This window comes from Amblyraja radiata, unplaced genomic scaffold (genome assembly GCF_010909765.2).
Source record: "Amblyraja radiata isolate CabotCenter1 unplaced genomic scaffold, sAmbRad1.1.pri S135, whole genome shotgun sequence".
NCBI classification, from domain to species: domain Eukaryota; kingdom Metazoa; phylum Chordata; class Chondrichthyes; order Rajiformes; family Rajidae; genus Amblyraja; species Amblyraja radiata.
In genome coordinates, this window is record NW_022630121.1 from 136,746 (window position 1) to 153,796 (window position 17,051).

The 17,051-nt window shown below is 50.1% G+C and overlaps 1 protein-coding gene across 1 annotated transcript in view; it reads right to left on the minus strand.

Annotated features, from left to right (window-relative positions):
* Positions 1–17,051, minus strand: part of LOC116969247 (angiopoietin-2-like) — a 71,663-nt gene that overhangs the window by 17,098 nt on the left and 37,514 nt on the right. Inside the window, exon 4 of the mRNA XM_033016137.1 lies at positions 11,252–11,376. Within this exon, the coding sequence (XP_032872028.1) occupies positions 11,252–11,376 (125 nt within the window). The remainder of the gene's footprint in view (positions 1–11,251; positions 11,377–17,051) is intronic.

Below are 17,051 nucleotides of genomic sequence, written 5' to 3' on the forward strand. Positions count from 1 at the left end.
CTTTGGCCGCTGGGTGGACTAAAATCTGTAATAGGAATAAACTATATGGAAATGATTGTTAACAAATATGGAAATAGTGAAGAAGGAAATGAGTTAATTGGAATAATGAGAATGTTCTTCACTAGAAGGAAAATAAATAAAATGATCGTTTTGCTGTCCCCCCTAAGAATGGCGGCATGTAAATTGGGTATTAGAGGGGAACACGATAGAACTGGTCCTTCTCGGGACATTCCAGAACTGGGACAGGAAACATAGAAACATAGAAAATAGGTGCAGGAGTAGGCCATTCGGCCCTTCGAGCCTGCACCGCCATTCAATATGATCATGGCTGATCATGCAACTCTGTATACTGTACCTGCCTTCTCTCCATACCCCCTGATCCCTTTAGCCACAAGGGCCACATCTAACTCCCTCTTAAATATAGCCAATGAACTGGCCTCAACTACCTTCTGTGGCAGAGAATTTCAGAGATTCACCACTCTCTGTGTGACAGCTACCACTCTTCTTTACTCAGAGAGTGGTAGCTGTGTGGAATGAGCTTCCAGTGTAAGTGGTGGAGGCAGGTTCGATTTTATCATTCAAAAATAAATTGGATAGGTATATGGATGGGAAAGGAATGGAGGGTTATGGTCTGAGTGCAGGTAGATGGGACTAGGGGAAAATAAATGTTCGGCATGGACTTGTAGGGCCGAGATGGCCTGTTTCCGTGCTGTAATTGTTATGTGGTGTTATATTATAAAAATGTTTTTCTCATCTCGGTCCTAAAAGATTTCCCCCTTCTCTCTCTCCCCCTCTCCCTCCCCCTCTCTCTCTCTCTCTCCCTTCTTTCTCTCCCCTTCTCTCCCCCTTCTCTCCCCCTTCTCTCCCCCTTCTCTCCCCCTTCTCCGTCTCCACCCGCGGGAGCGTCCCACAGTGACTGACCGCGATGCAGCGCCATCGGACGACCCCAACCTCCACACCAGGGTGATATCCCCCCCCCCTCCCTCCCTCAGTGACTGTGGGACGCTCCCGCGGGTGGAGATGGAGGAGAGAGAGAAGGGGGAGAGAGAGAAGGGATGGGGGGGTGAGAAGAGGAGAAAGAGAAGAGAGAGAAGAGTAGACAGAGAAGAGCGGAGAGAAGGGAGAGAGAGAAGGGAGAGAGAGAGAGGGGGAAAGAGAGGGGGAGAGAGAGAGGGAAGAGACGAGGGGAAGAGAGAGAAGAGTAAAGAGTAGAGAGAGAGGAGGAGAGAAGAGTAGAGAGAGAAGGGAGAGAGAGAAGGGAGAGAGAGGGGGTAGAGAGAAGAGGGGAGAGAGAGGGGGAGAGAGAAAAGAGGGGAGATAGAAGGGGGAGACGGGAGCGTGGGGTTCATTTTCCCACACAAGCCATAGGTGACTGGGCAATCTGAACCCAAGCACCAAGTTGAAAGCGGCCGAAGATGCGCATCCCTCAGGACAGCCCCCACTCTCCCACGGCCACCCTCCGTGGTCTGCGGGTCGGGTGCAGCGGAGGTGTAGGACAATGTTCATGCCTTCACAGTGATGTGATGGACGCGGGGGGTCTGGAGCAATCGCTGACAAGTCCCGCCGCCCGGCAACGTCAAGTCCGTTATTGCACGTTTCTGTTGAGCGGCAGTCGGTCCTTTCGAGTAGATGGCGTTTTGACAGAGCGGCCATTCCGTCAGTTTGCATTTAGGCGACACAGCTTTTCGGTTCCTTGGGATTTAGGCGTCCCGCCCTTTCGGTTAGTTTGCATTTAGGCGTCCCATCCTTTCGGTTAGTAGGCGTTTCATCTTCGGACTCTTTTGGTTTATTGGCGTTTCGGCCTCGTTTCCATCCTGTTCTTTGGCTTTGACTTCTTGTCTGTCGGCGCCACGTCCGGGTACCGTCTACCGCATCTGGAGGATTGTGTTCAAAGCAATCACACACCCACCCTGCCATCCAATGATTGAATAATTCAATGATACTTTACAGTCGCATGTACCTAATGAGACTATAAAGCGAAATGCTTTCACTGCATACTACCCGGTAAAATCATGGTACAGATCTCACCGAGGCAATAAACAAGTGCTGCCACGTTTTGGCGCCGAAAAGGTGCAAAGTTCTGTCAACCTTCCTATCCACTGCCTACTGCTACACGTGGCAGCAATCTCCCCCCACTAGGTCCAGGCCCCCTTTGTTCTCAGCGCTTCCCCTTCCCCTCCCTCAGCAGGGTCCCCCTGTTCTCAGTGACTCCCCCACCACGCCACCACCCCTTTGTTCAGCAGGACAAGCCACAGTTAGTGTGTAACTAAAGGCCATCACAAGCAGTGATAATCCCACCTTGGTGGTCAGCATTGGAATCTTGACAGCCACTGTCGAGGATAGGATGGACCACAGTTAGTGAAGTCCTACACTGAGGGCTCCAGCCAAGGAAATGAAGTGGGCACTGGCACCACCTCAGCCAACACATCAACCTTCATGGAACACAGACTATCCTGGACTTGGGGAGCCTGGTGAGGCCATCTGGTCACAAGTGTAACAGATAGTGTTTAGGACTTGGCCAGAGAGAGCCAAGGTTAAGCATTGTAAGGCTGTGCTGGTACAGTATGTGTATCTGTGTGCGTGCATGTGTGGGCACGTTTGTCTGTGTGCACGTGTGTGTGCGTGTGTGTGCATGTATTCATCAACAAAGCATCATCAGAGGCCCACACCACCCTGGCCACACACTCATTTCACCCCAGCCATCGGGAAGAAGATATAGGAGTCAGAGTCATAATCATCGAGTGATACAGTGTGGAAACTGGCCCTTCGGCCAAACTTGCCCACACCGGCCAACATGTCCCAGCTACCTGCTTGCGTTTGGTCCATATGCCTCCAAATCTGTCCTATCCATGTACCTGTCTAACTGTTTGCACTCGGATGCAACCCGAGTCATTTTGTTTGTCTTGAAAGTAAAGCACCTGGGTAAAACATACTTCAAGGAATATGTGTGGAAGTGCTGAGAAAGCCTACAAGCAACAAATCAAGAGAGTAAAATAATTTGACAATCTTTATAACTATCCACAACGCTGAGTTTGTTCATGGTCCATTGTTGTTTAACTTTGGAGACCCCGGGAGGTAGGAGCTAACATGAACAGCCCGTTTCCAGCTGGGCCGAGTACAAATAACCCATAGCAACGAAACCTGGCTGTCTGTTGTTCTATGATCAATGATTGGTCCAGTGATGGTCTGCCTTTATTACATCTGCAATATTTACAAAGCTCTTCTCATGGATAAACTTTGTTTCCTTGGAGTTGACTCCTAATGCCCCTGTCCCACTTAGGAAACCTGAACGGAAACCTCTGGAGACTTTGCGCCCCACCCAAGGTTTCAGTGCGGTTCCCGGAGGTTGCAGGTGGTTGCCGGAGGTTGCAGATAGTGGAAGCAGGTAGGGAGACTGACAAAAACCTCCGGGAACCGCACGGAAACCTTGGGTGAGGCGCAAAGTCTCCAGAGGTTTCCGTTCAGGTTTCCTAAGTGGGACAGGGGCATTATAGTTCTGTCCTCCTCACCATCCAAGGGGCTTAAAGGCATGAAGGCAGCTCCCATCATCAGAGGCCCACACCACCCTGGCCACACACTCATTTCACCCCAGCCATCGGGAAGAAGATATAGGAGTCAGAGTCATAATCATCGAGTGATAGTGTGGAAACTGGCACTTCGGTCAAACTTGCCCACACCGGCCAACATGTCCCAGCTACCTGCTTGCGTTTGGCCCATATGCCTCCAAATCTGTCCTATCCATGTACCTGTCTAACTGTTTCTTAAACATTTGGATAGTCTCTGCCTCAACTACCTCAGCATCTTCCCTATAGCCTTCAGGCTATTAAATACTACAACCTCCAATTAGGATCCAAACTATATAGATTTGGGGGCACTTGTTTTGTCTTTTTGCAAGTTTTTTTTCTTTATTATTCTGTTGTGTTAACACAATTAAACATTTATTGTTCTATCTTGGACATGTGACAATAAAACACTTCACTCTCTTGACTCTTTGATGGACTGTGACATCAAAGTGCCTTGAAACACAAATGCCAATCATTCATACAAAATAAAAACTTCATGTGCATGCTTTAATATATCGGCGTGGAACACCCACCTGTGGAAATCCAGCCCATCAGGAAGCTGGAATGAGCATTGCAACTTCTGACTCACCCTCGCATGGCTTTCATTTCTCTCTCATGTTTCTCTCTCATGGTGACAACACTAATGGCTTCAGCACCTACTAACTACTTTCTGACCCATGACCTTGGTTATTAGCACTCAATAATAAAAGGAGTAGATCATGCTGAAAGGTCTCAATCTGGATGATCAGAGAAAAAGACACAATGTGCTGGAGTAACTTAGAGTGTCAGGCAACATCTCTGGTGAGGATGAAAGGCAACGCTTTGGGTGGGACCTTGCTTCAGACTGATTGTAGTTGTGGAGAAATCTGGAAGAGAGTTGGGGGCACGACATACAGTGCATTCAGAAAGTATTCAGACCCCTTCACTTTTTCCACATTTTGTTACGTTTCAGCCTTTTTCTAAAATTGATTACATTCATTTTTTTTATCATCAATCTACACAGAATTCCCGATAATAAAAAAGCGAAAACAGGTGTTTAGGAATTTTTGAAAAGTAATTAAAAATAAATAACTGAAATATCACATTTACATAAGTATTCAGACCCTTTACTCATTACTTTGTTGAGGCACCTTTGGCAGCGATTACAACCTCAAGTCTTCGTGGGTATGACGTTACAAGCTTGGCACACCTGTATTTGGGTAATATCTCCCATTCTTCTCTGCAGATCCTCTCAAGCTCTGTCAGGTTGGATGGGGAGCGTCGATCAAGTCTGGGATCTGGCTGGGCCAGTCAAGGACATTCACGGACTTGTCACGAAGCCACTCCTCCGTTGTCTTGGCTGTGTGCTTAAGGTCGTTGTCCTGTTGGAAGGTGAACCTCGCGCCAGTCTGAGGTTCTGAATGCTCTGGAACAGGTTTTCATCAAGGATCTCCCTGTACTTAGCTCCGTTCATCTCTCCATCGATCCTGACTAGTCTACCAGTTCCTGCCGCTGAAAAGCATCCCCACAGCATGATGTGGCACCACCATGCTTCACTTGGTATTGGCCTGGCGGTGCCTGGCTTCCTCCAGACGTGACACTTGGCATTCAGGCCAAAGAGTTCAATCTCAGTTTCATCAGATCAGAGAATCTTGTTTCTCATGGTCTGAGAGTCCTTTAGGTGCCTTTTGGAAAACTCCAAGCGGGCTGTCATGAGCATTTTACTGAGGAGTGGCTTCCGTCTGGCCACTCTACCAGTCTGATTATTGGAGTGCTGCAGATATAGTTGTCCTTCTGGAAGTTTCTCCCATCTCCACAGAGGAACTCTGGAGCTCTGTCAGAGTGACCATCGGGTTCTTGCTCACCTACCTGAGCAAGGCCCTTCTCCCCCGATTGCTTAGTTTGGCCGGGCGGCCAGCTCTATGAAGAGTCCTGGTGGTTCCAAGGTTCTTCCATTTAAGAATAACGGAGGCCACTGTGTTCTTCGGGACCTGCAATGCTGCAAAAATTGTTTTATACCCATCCCCAGATCTGCGTCTCGACACAATCCTGTCTCGGAGGTCTAAAGACAATTCCTTCTTCATGGCTTGGTTTTTGCTCTGACATGCACTGTCAACTGTGGGACTTTATATAGACAGGTGTGTGCCTTTCCAAATCATGTACAATCAATTTAATTTACCGCTGGTGGACTCCAATCAAGTTGTGGAAACATCTCAAGGATATTCAATGGAAACAGGATATACCAAAGTTCAATGAGTGTCATAGCAAAGGGTCTGAATACTTATGTAAATGTGATTTTTCAGTTATTTATTTTTAATTACTTTGCAAAAATTTCTAAACACCTGTCTTCGCTTTTTTATTATGGGGCATTGTGTGTAGATTGATGATAAAAAAAAAGAATTTAATCCATTTTAAAATAAGGCTGTAACGTAACAAAATGTGGAAAAAGTGAAGGGTCTGAATACTTTCTGAATGCACTGTAGCTAGACAAGTGAAGGGTGGATACAGATGAGAGGGAAGTGATTTACAATGTATTCATTAGGAAGCTTGCTAGGATTTCTCTCAGATTGAAGATTATTATTTTATAAACACACGAGAAATAAAAGACTAAATCTAATCTTGATTTCATAACGTTTCCCTCACAATCCACAGGTTTCCCACGGACAAACTTTCTGTCTATCTTAGCCCCACAACTACTCATTCACAACTTCACCTTCACAGCTCGCTGGTGTACAGAATTCCCAAGCTTCACAAACCTTTGACAGAGATGGGGTTTTTTCATCTTCCACTTAAACAAGGGATTCCTTATTCAGAATCTGAAGGGCCTGTTTCCACACTGTATCTCAAAACTAAACTAAACTAAATGAAATTAAACTAGATTAAACTAAACTAAACTAGTCTAAACAAAATTAAACTAAATTGAACTAAACTAAGCTAGACTTAACATAAACTAAACTAAGCTATTGTAGCGTGTGTCTTGGAATAAAGCACGGAGTCGTGTTTAGAGAGAGACACTTTTTATTCTGATCCTCCCGGTTGTAGGGAAGACCAAACGAGAGAAAGATGGCACCCAAACCCCAGCCTTTAAAGCCTCCGGCTAAGGGCCGCCTCCGGACTGAACCACTCCTGTGCCGAGGGGTTCGACACTAAGGTGGCACGACCCTTGGGAGCCGCCACAGGACCCCCCCCCCAGAACCAGAGGCACGAAACGCACCGGCGGGCGAACGACCCGGCCGGCCCGTGTGCGGAAGTTAGCCGCTCGTGGGGCTTGCGGAGGCATAGGTGGAGGGACAGGACGAGGGACCGGCGGGAGGACAGGTGGAGTGACAGGCGGAGGGAGCCGTGAAGGGGGGCGCCCTCGGGGCCGAGGTTGGGCAACCAGCACCGGCTGGTCAATGTCCAGGTGTGCCGGCTTCAACCGGTCGATCGACACTGCCTCCGGCCGGCCCCCCATGTCCAGGACAAAAGTCGACTGCCCGTGTTCCAGCACTCGGAACGGACCCTCGTACGGCCTCTGGAGTGGAGTCCGGTGGGCATCACGGCGCAGGAAGACGTACGGGCAGTCCCTAAGGGCTGATGGCACGTGTGGGCGAAATGTCCCATGGCGGGACGTCGGGACGGGTGCGAGCCTGCCAACTTGCTCGCGAAGGCGCTGTAGGGTGGATGAGGGCGTTCCCTGCTGCCCCGGCGCCGACGGCACGAACTCCCCGGGCACCGTGAGTGGCGACCCGTAAACGAGCTCCGCCGATGATGAGCCCAAGTCCTCTTTGGGAGCAGTCCGGATGCCCAGCATGACCCACGGCAACTCGTCCATCCAGTCCGGGCCGGAGAGTCGTGCCTTCAGTGCTGCCTTCAGCTGCCGGTGGAATCTCTCCACCAGACCGTTAGCTTGCGGGTGGTAAGCCGTGGTGTGGTGTAGCCGCACCCCCAGCAAGTGAGCCATGGCTGACCACAGCTCGGAGGTGAACTGTGGCCCCCGGTCTGAGGAGATGTGCGCCGGCACCCCGAAGCGAGCAATCCAGTGCGCGGACAACGCACGAGCACACGTAGCCGTTGAAGTATCGGTCAACGGAATGGCCTCCGGCCACCGCGTGAAGCGGTCCACCATTGTAAGCAGGTGGGTGATGCCCCGGGACGGCGGGAGAGGCCCTACAATGTCTATGTGGAGATGGTCGAACCGCCGGTGAGGTAGACCAAACTCCTGGAGCGGCGCACGGACATGGCGCTGGATTTTTGCCGTCTGGCACGGAATGCAGGTGCGAGCCCAATGGCCAACCTGCTTGCGCAGACCGTGCCACATGAAACGAGCGGCCACTAGTGCCGTTGTCGCCCGGATTGATGGGTGAGCCAGTCCGTGGATCACCTCGAACACCCTCCGGCGCCAGGTGGCAGGGACGATGGGGCGCGGCTGACCGGACGACACATCGCACAGGATTGTCACTCCCCCAGGACCGAGAGGGACATCCTCAAGGCGGAGGCCGGAGATGGCAGTCCGGTAGGCGGGCACCTCATCGTCCGTGAGCTGTGCCGCCGCCAGAGCAGAATAGTCCATTCCGGGCGCCACCTCGAACACGGCGTTGATAGCGGGCCGGGACAATGCGTCGGCCACCCGGTTGTCTTTCCCCTTGATGTAGCAGATAGATGTCGTGTACTCCGATATATAGGCCAATTGCCGCTGCTGTCGTGCGGACCAGGGATCGGAAACTTTCTGCAGGGCGAAAGTGAGCGGCTTATGGTCGGTGTAGGCGGTGAACGGGCGGCCCTCCAGGAAGTAACGAAAATGGCGCACAGCCAGGTACAGAGCCAGGAGCTCACGATCGAACGCGCTGTACTTGGTCTGCGCACGGTTGAGGTGCCGACTGAAGAAGGCCAGGGGCCGCCAACCTCCGCCCGTCAGCTGCTCCAGCACAGCACCAACCGCCGACTCCGAGGCGTCCACCGTGAGAGCAGTCAGGGCATCTCCCCGCGGGTGTACCAGCAGTACGGCCCGAGCAAGGGCCTCCTTCGCGCCGTCAAAAGCTGCCTCCGCCTCGTGGGTCCACTCAACGCTCTTGTGCTGCCCACCCGCCAGAAGTTGATACAGGGGCCGCATGATGTGGGCCGCGGATGGCACGAAACGATGATAAAACGCCACCATGCCGACAAATTCCTGCAGGCCACGCACCGTGCGTGGGCGGGGAAACCGGCGGATGGCGTCGACCCTGTCAGGCAGGGGAACCGCGCCTTGCGCAGTCACGCGGTGGCCGAGGAAGTCAATTTCATTCACCCCAAAACGGCACTTGTCCAGGTTGATGGCCAAACCATGCTCGCTGAGCCGCTGACAGAGCTGCCGAAGGTGAGTACAGTGTTCCTGTTGCGAGCGGCTGGCCACCAGGATGTCGTCCAGGTACACGAACACGAAATCGAGGCCGCGACAAACCCCGTCCATGAGGCGCTGAAAGGCCTGTGCTGCGTTTTTGAGGCCGAACGGCATCCGAGTAAACTCGTAAAGCCCGAATGGCGTGATGATCGCCGTCTTCGGCACGTCATCCGGGTGAACTGGGATCTGATTATAACCCCGTACCAAATCCACTTTGGAAAAAATCGTGGCCCCAGCCAAATGGGCCGTGAAGTCCTGGATGTGGGGTACGGGGTATCGATCCGCTGTTGTTGCCGCGTTCAACCGTCGGTAATCCCCACATGGTCGCCAGCCCCCGCTTGACTTGGGGACCATGTGGAGTGGGGACGCCCAAGGGCTGCTTGAAGGGCGGACGTTCCCCAAGGCCTCCATCGTGCGGAATTCCCGCCGTGCCAGACGCAGTTTATCTGGTGGCAGTCGCCGTGCTCGTGCATGGAGTGGTGGGCCGGTAGTCGGGATATAATGCAACACTCCGTGGCTGGGGGTTGCTGATTGAAACTGCGGAGTGAGAATGTCAGGGAACGCAGCCAAGATACGTGCAAATCGGGAGTCCACGGACGCTAGTGGCCGTCCCACCGGTTGATCCACACGCAACGTGATCGGCTCCATCGTAGTGGCGTTGATCAAACGCTGACGTCCGACGTCCACCATGAGGGAATGCGCCCGGAGGAAATCGGCCCCGAGCAATGGTTGGGAGATGTCGGCAATGGTGAAGCTCCATGAGAAATGGCAGGAGCCGAGCACGATGGGAACCATCCGCAGTCCATATGTGCGGATGGGGCTGCCGTTCGCCGCGGTGAGGACGGGCCCCTGCTTACCGGAACGAATGTCGGCCAGCGAAGGGGGCAGGACGCTGAGCTCCGCTCCTGTATCCACGAGGAAGCGGGTCCCGGAGCGCCGATCCCAGGCAAAAAGGCGATGAATTTGGCCGGCCGCCGCGGGGACTATTGGCAGCCGGCCCAGGCGTTTCCCGGGAATGTGCATGGCTGGTGGCATTGTTGTGCTGCAGCACCCCAGCGTTGATGGTAGTAGCACCAACGTCTCCTGTTGGAGTCACTTGGAGCTTGCCTGCTCCTGCTGGTGGTGCCTGCCGCTTGCTGGCGCTGGGCTGCAGGTGCAGTACCCCTCACTGCCGCTGGGGGCGATCGTACGGGCCGTCGGGCTGGAGCTGTCACTCCTTCCACAGCTCCCCCGCCCCACCGGGGGAATTCGGGAGCTGCTGGGGTGACATCATCGGCGTACCTGCTGACGGCGAGCGCGTTGACGTCATCAGGGCGCGTCGACCTCAGCGCGACCCCGTCTCTGCTGACGCCCAGCGCGCTGACGTCATCAGGGCGCGCCATCCACAGGGCGTCGGCGCGCCTCCCGAGGGCCCGAAGGTCGGCAAACGAGACGTCGGTGAGCTGCAGACGAATGTAGGCCGGCAGCAGATGCAAGTATGTATACTCGAACATCAGGCACGGCCTGTGCCCGTCTAGTAGAGCCACCATCTCCTTTAGGAGGGAAGATGGCCGCCGGTCGCCTAGGCCCGCCATATGCAGGAGCCTACCTGCCCGCTCCATCCTACTCAGTCCGTAAATCTGGAGCAGGAGCTCTTTCAGGCCGAGGTATTTATTATTGTCCGGGGGGTCTGCGAGGAAGTCCGTGACCTCTTCAGCCGCATCCTGGTCGAGGGCTCCCACCAGGTAGTAGAAACGGGTGGCATCGACCGTGATGCCCCGCAGGTTGAACTGGGCCTCCGCCTGCTGGAACCAGATGAGCGGCCGGGTGGTCCAGAACTTGGGCAGTTTAACGGAGACCGCGTCCAGAGACAGGGCCAGGCCGGCCTGTGAGGAGGTAGGGCTTTCTCTGTTCTCCATCATGACGCCAATGGAGCGTCGGGGTCACCAATGTAGCGTGTGTCTTGGAATAAAGCACGGAGTCGTGTTTAGAGAGAGACACTTTTTATTCTGATCCTCCCGGTTGTAGGGAAGACCAAACGAGAGAAAGATGGCACCCAAACCCCAGCCTTTAAAGCCTCCGGCTAAGGGCCGCCTCCGGACTGAACCACTCCTGTGCCGAGGGGTTCGACACTAAGGTGGCACGACCCTTGGGAGCCGCCACACTATAGTCTAAACTTAATTAAAATAAACTAACAACTAGACTAAACAAAACAAAAGTAAACTAATCTAGACTAGACTAGACTAAATTACTTCACACATACACCTTGATCTGTGGCCCATAAAGTGGGGGGGGTTTCCTGAGCAGAAGTGAAGAGCTGAAGAAAAGCCATTGTGAAATTAAAAGTAAATGCCGTGGGCTTTCCTCTTACCTCCATCGATTCCGTGACATTTGGGATATGGAGTGTGTGGATGCCACTTCTGGATATTCCTGATTTGAACACTTCAGCACAATCTTTAAAAACTACTGGTTCTTCTTTTTGAATTTGATGAATTTCTACGTAATGAACAAGGAAAACATTTATTGCAAACAGCAAGAAAAGTAAATCTATTACTGTAAGCACATTGCTCAAAATGAGGCTTATATGTGATGGTTGACACAATATCATCACTGGCATAATGTTAACGTTATTTATTGTATCTTAAGGTTAAAGGAATCACTTTCTCCAATTACACTGTAGACTTTAGAGATACAGTGCGGGAACAGGCCCTTCAGCCCACTGAGTCAGCGCTCATCACCCATCACCCTGTACCTTAGCACTATTCTGCACATTAGGACCAATTTTACAATCTTTACCAAAGCCAATTAACGTATAAACCTCCAGGTCTTTGGAGTGAGGGAGGAAACCACAGCATCCATAGAAAACCCACACGGTCACAGGAAGAATGTATAAATTCTGCACAGACCGCCCCCATAGTCAGGATTGAACTTGGATCTCTGGCGATGTGTGGAATCAACTATACCGCTGTGGGACTGCCCCAATTGTATTGACCAGGGTGAGCTAATGGGGCCTATTTACAGTGGTAATTTTACCTCTCTACAATCGGGTAATAAAGAAATGTATTACAGACTCGATAGATGCAAGCATTGACTGGCCCATTGTGCCAATTCCCGTATTTTTTCATGTGAAACAACAGGATAATAATTTCATAACTGAATCAGTGAAAATAGTCTCACATCCCTACTGGGTAGCAACTGAACATATGAAATTAGATCTTACTTATCCAAATAACCAGCAACAAATACAAATTTGTGCGGCACGGTGGCGCAGCGGCAGAGTTGCTACCTTCCTGCGCCGGAGACCCAGGTTCGATCCTGACTACGGGTGCTGTCTGTACGGAGATTACACGTTCTCCCCACGACCTGTGTGGATTTTCTCCAGGATCTCCAGTTTCCTCCCACATTCCAAAGACGTGCTGGTTTGTCGGCAAATAGGCTTCGTATAATTATGAAATTGTTCCAAGAGTGCATAGGATAGTGTTGGTGTGCGGGGATCGCTGATTGGCGCAAACTCGTTGGGTAGAAGGGCCTGTTTCCACTCTGTATCTCTAAACTAAACTGAACTAAAATATGTTTGACAAGGTAATTGTGTCTTGTGTCCCCTTGGCTGGCGCTGGTGATCCTCGCAAGTGATCGGCAAGAGTTTTTGCAAATATATGATGCAGGGCGTCAATACTAAGCCCTGCCCCAGAACCCAGGGGGACATCACCAGCAACGTGTCTCAAGGCTGATCTCAGCAGTCTGCAGCTGACACTATGTTTAATTTTGCACTGCCGATCACATTGAGAGGCAGGAGAGGGGGCAGACTGTTTAAAACCATATTCACCAAATTTATATTCTTTGTATTACTGTTCATGAAATCCCCTATATGGGTTGGAATTACCACATTCAGTGCTTTTTGGATTGATAATTCAAGCACTGCATTAATATGAATATTACCTTTAAGATATACAAACTGCTTTCAATGTGCTTATCTCTATCTCAGGCTTTGCTGACCCTTCTCACAAGTTGACGGAAAAAAGCCAGTTTCCATGTAATGCACGGAATCTTTCTGTATGTTGCAGATTTCTCCAAAATAAACAACCAGCAAAGTATTGTTAAATTTGGAACTGGGGACTATTGTCCCTAAACGAGGGACAATTTACAGAAGCCAATTCACCTACAAGCCTGCACGTCTTCGGAGTGTGAGAGGAAAATGAAGTTTCCGGAGTAAACCAATGCGGTCACAGGGAGAACGTGCAAACTCCGTACAGACAGCACCCGTAGTTAGGATTGAACCCTGGTCTCTGGTGCTGTAAGGCAGCAACTCTACCACTGCTCCAAAACTACAACATTTACAAACACAGCTCTTCTTTATTCGCTATATAGATTAAGTTAGATTTCATAATTTAATATTAATCTAATATTTGATTAGATTAAATTAGATTAGATAAAGATTTGTAATTGTCAACCCACTTTGTCATTTCCCACGATATAATGTTGCAATGACACTGTTGTCAGCAGCTGAAGATAGACACAAAATGCTGGAGTAACTCAGCGGGTCAGGCAGCATCTCTGGAGAGAATGAATAGGTGATGTTTCGGGTCGACTTCCTTCTTCAGTCACAGGCCTCTGCGATGTCAATCATTTTGCTTGATTGGGTGGAATATTTTTAGAGTCATAGAGTGATGCAGGGTGGAAACAAGCCCTTTGGCCCAACTTGCCCACACCGGCCAACTCTTCCCGGCTACACTAGTCCCATTTGCCTGCGTTTAGCCCATATACCTCCAAACCTGTCCTATCCATGTACTTGTCTAACTGTTTCTTCAACATTGGGATAGTCGCTCCCTCAACTACGTCCTCTGGCAGATCATTCCATTCACCCACCACCCTTTGTGTAAAAAAGTTGCCCCTCAGATTCCTATTAAATATTTCCTCTTCACCTTCACCTAGTGACATTTTTTTTACTCTTCTTCCGTGAACCCAGTGAGGGTCAGCCCGGGGCTCAAGGGCCAGGCACGTTTAGAAAGACTGGTTATTTGAAACTTGATAGTCCTTCACACTGCATAATGGACTGTCACCACTGTGCAGAGAGCATGCGTTTAATAAATTGACAGAACTGTGTTAGTCAGTCACGACACAAGGAAGGACCTTCAGGAAAGTAGTTGCTAGCAAATCACCAATGATGAGTAACTGGACCAGGCAAAAGCCTGGATGGATCATCGCGGGTGACTGTGAGAAAGGGGAGTAACCGTGGAGGGCAGGAGACCCAGGTGGCTATGCCTAATGAAAACAGGTACGCCCTCTTTGGAGCTGTCGGGGGAGACGACTCTTCCAGTCCAAGCGGCGGACAGGTTGATGGCTCCAATCCTAGGGATGAGACACGACTGGCGAGACCGATGTCGGGCAGAGCTATAGTGGTGGGTGACACCATTGGCCGGGGTGCGGACTGGAGATTCTGTGGCGGCAGGTGAGACTCGAGGATGGTCTGTTGCCTGCCTGGTGCCAGGGTTCAAGATATCACAAACTGAATTCAGAACATCCTCGAGAGGGAGGGTGAATGGCCAGCAGTAGTTGTGCACGTAATCACAAACGACATCGGGCAGAAGAGGAAGGAAGTTCTGCAACGTGAGTTGAGAGGGTTAGGAAGAAGACTGAAAAGCAGGACTCCTAGGGTGACTATCTCTGGATTGCCTCCAGTACCTCGTGCTAGTGAGGGCAGGAACAGGGAGATGGGGATCTGAATGTGTGGCTGGGGGGCTGGTGCAGGGAGCAAGGATTCAGCTTTATAGACCATTGGGGTCTCTTCTGGGGTAGGGGTGATCTGTACAAAAGGGACAGGTTACACCTTAACTGCAGGGGGCCCGACATTCTGGCAGGCAGGTTTGTTAGTGCTACATGTGCCATAGACGGAGTACAGAGAAGGTTAACCAGACTGATTCCTGGGATGTCAGGACTTTCATATGAAGAAAGACTGGATAGACTCGGCTTGTACTCGCTAGAATTTAGAAGATTGAGGGGGGATCTTATAGAAACGTACAAAATTCTTAAGGGGTTGGACAGGCTAGATGCAGGAAGATTGTTCCCGATGTTGGGGAAGTCCAGAATAAGGGGTCACAGTTTAAGGATAAGGGGGAAATCTTTTACGACCGAGATGAGGAAAACATTTTTCACACAGAGAGTGGTGAATCTCTGGAATTCTCTGCCACAGAAGGTAGTTGAGGCCACAGTTCATTGGCTATATTTAAGAGGGAGTTAGATGTGGCCCTTGTGGCTGAAGGGATCAGGGGGTATGGAGAGAAGGCAGGTACAGGATACTGAGTTGGATGATCAGCCATGATCATATTGAATGGTGGTGCAGGCTCGAAGGGCCGAATGGCCTACTCCTGCACCTATTTTCTATGTTTCTATGTGTGGATTTAAACTCAATTGTGGGGGCGAGGGGTTGACAAATTGGGAGTATAGATGGAGTTAAAGGGGAAGCGAGTACAGGAAAAGTTACAAAAGACTCCCGAATTAATGGGAAGGAAAGTTTGAGAAGGGATGAGAGAGTAAGGTCAGGGCCAATAGTGACCATAGTGAGAGGGGAGGTGAATGCCAAGTCAAAGTGTTGTATATGAAAGCGCAAAGTATAAGAAATAAAGTGGACAAGGTGGAGGCTCAGTTAGAAATTGGCAAGTATGATGTTGTGGGAATTACAGAGACATGGCTGCAAGAGGGCCAGGGCTGGGAACTGAATATTCAAGAGTATACCTCCTATCGAAAAGAAAGACAGGTGGGCAGAGGGGGTGGGGTTGCTCTGTTGGTGAGGAATGAAATCCAGTCCCTTGCAAGGGGTGACATTGACACAAGAGATGTGGAGTCAGTATGGATAGAACTAAGGAATTGTAAGGGTAAAAAGACCCTAACGGGACATCTACAGGCCCCCAAAACAGTTGCCTGGATATAGGGTGCAAGTTGAATCAAGAGTTAAAATTGGCATGTTGTAAAGATAATGCTACGGTTGGTATGGGAGATTTCAACATGCAGGTAGACTGGGAAAATCAGGTTGGTACTGGACCCCAAAAAATAGAGTTTGTGGAGTGCCTCAATGATAGATTCTTTGAGCAGCTTGTACTGGAGCCTACCAGGGAGAAGGCAATTCTGGATTTAGTGTTGTGTAATGACAGGATTTGATAAGGGAACTTGAGGTTAAGGAGCCATTAGGAGCTAGTGACCATAATATAATAACTTTTAATCTACAATTTGAGAGGAGAAGGGTAAATCGGGGGTGTCGGTGTTACAATTGAACAAAGGGGACTATGGGGCCATGAGGGAGGAGCTGGCCAAAGTTGACTGGAAAGATACCCAAGCAGGGATGGCAGAGGAACAACAATGGCAGGTATTTCTGGCAATAATACAGAAGGTGCAGGATCAGTTCATTCCAAAGAGGAAGAAAGATTCTAAAAGGGCGACTGTGGCTGACAAGGGAAGTCAGGGACAGTATAAAAATATAAGAGAAGTACAACATAGCAAAGATGAGCGGGAAGTCAGAGGATTGGGTAATATTTAAAGAGCAACAGAAGATAACTAAAAATAAAATACAGGGAGAAAAGATGAGGTACGAAGGGAAGCTAGCCAAGAATATAAAGGAGGATAGTAAAAGCTTCTTTAGGTATGTGAAGAGGAAAAAATTAGTTAAGACCAAAGTTAGACCATTGAAGACTGAAAAGTGTGAATTTATTACGGGAAACAAGGAAATGGCAGACGAGTTGAACAGGTACTTTGGATCCATTTTAACTAAGGAGGACACAAACAATCTTCCTGATGTACTAGCCAGAGGATCTGGGGTGACGGAGGAACTGAAGGAAATTCACATTAGGCAGGAAATGGTGTTGGGTAGACTGATGCGACTGAAGGCTGATAAATCCCCAGGGCCTGATAGTCTGCATCCCAGGGTACTTCAAAAAGTGGCTCAAGAAATCGTGGATGCATTGGTGATTAATTTCCAATGATCTACATATTCAGGATCAGTTCCTGTGGATTGGAGGGTAGCTAATGTTATCCCACTTTTTAACAAAGGCAGGAGAGACAAAATGGAATTATAGACCAGTTAGCCGGACATCGATGGTGGGGAAGATGCTGGAGTCAATCATAAAAGATGAAATAGCGGCACATTTGGATAGCAGTAACAGGATCGGTCCGAGTCAGCA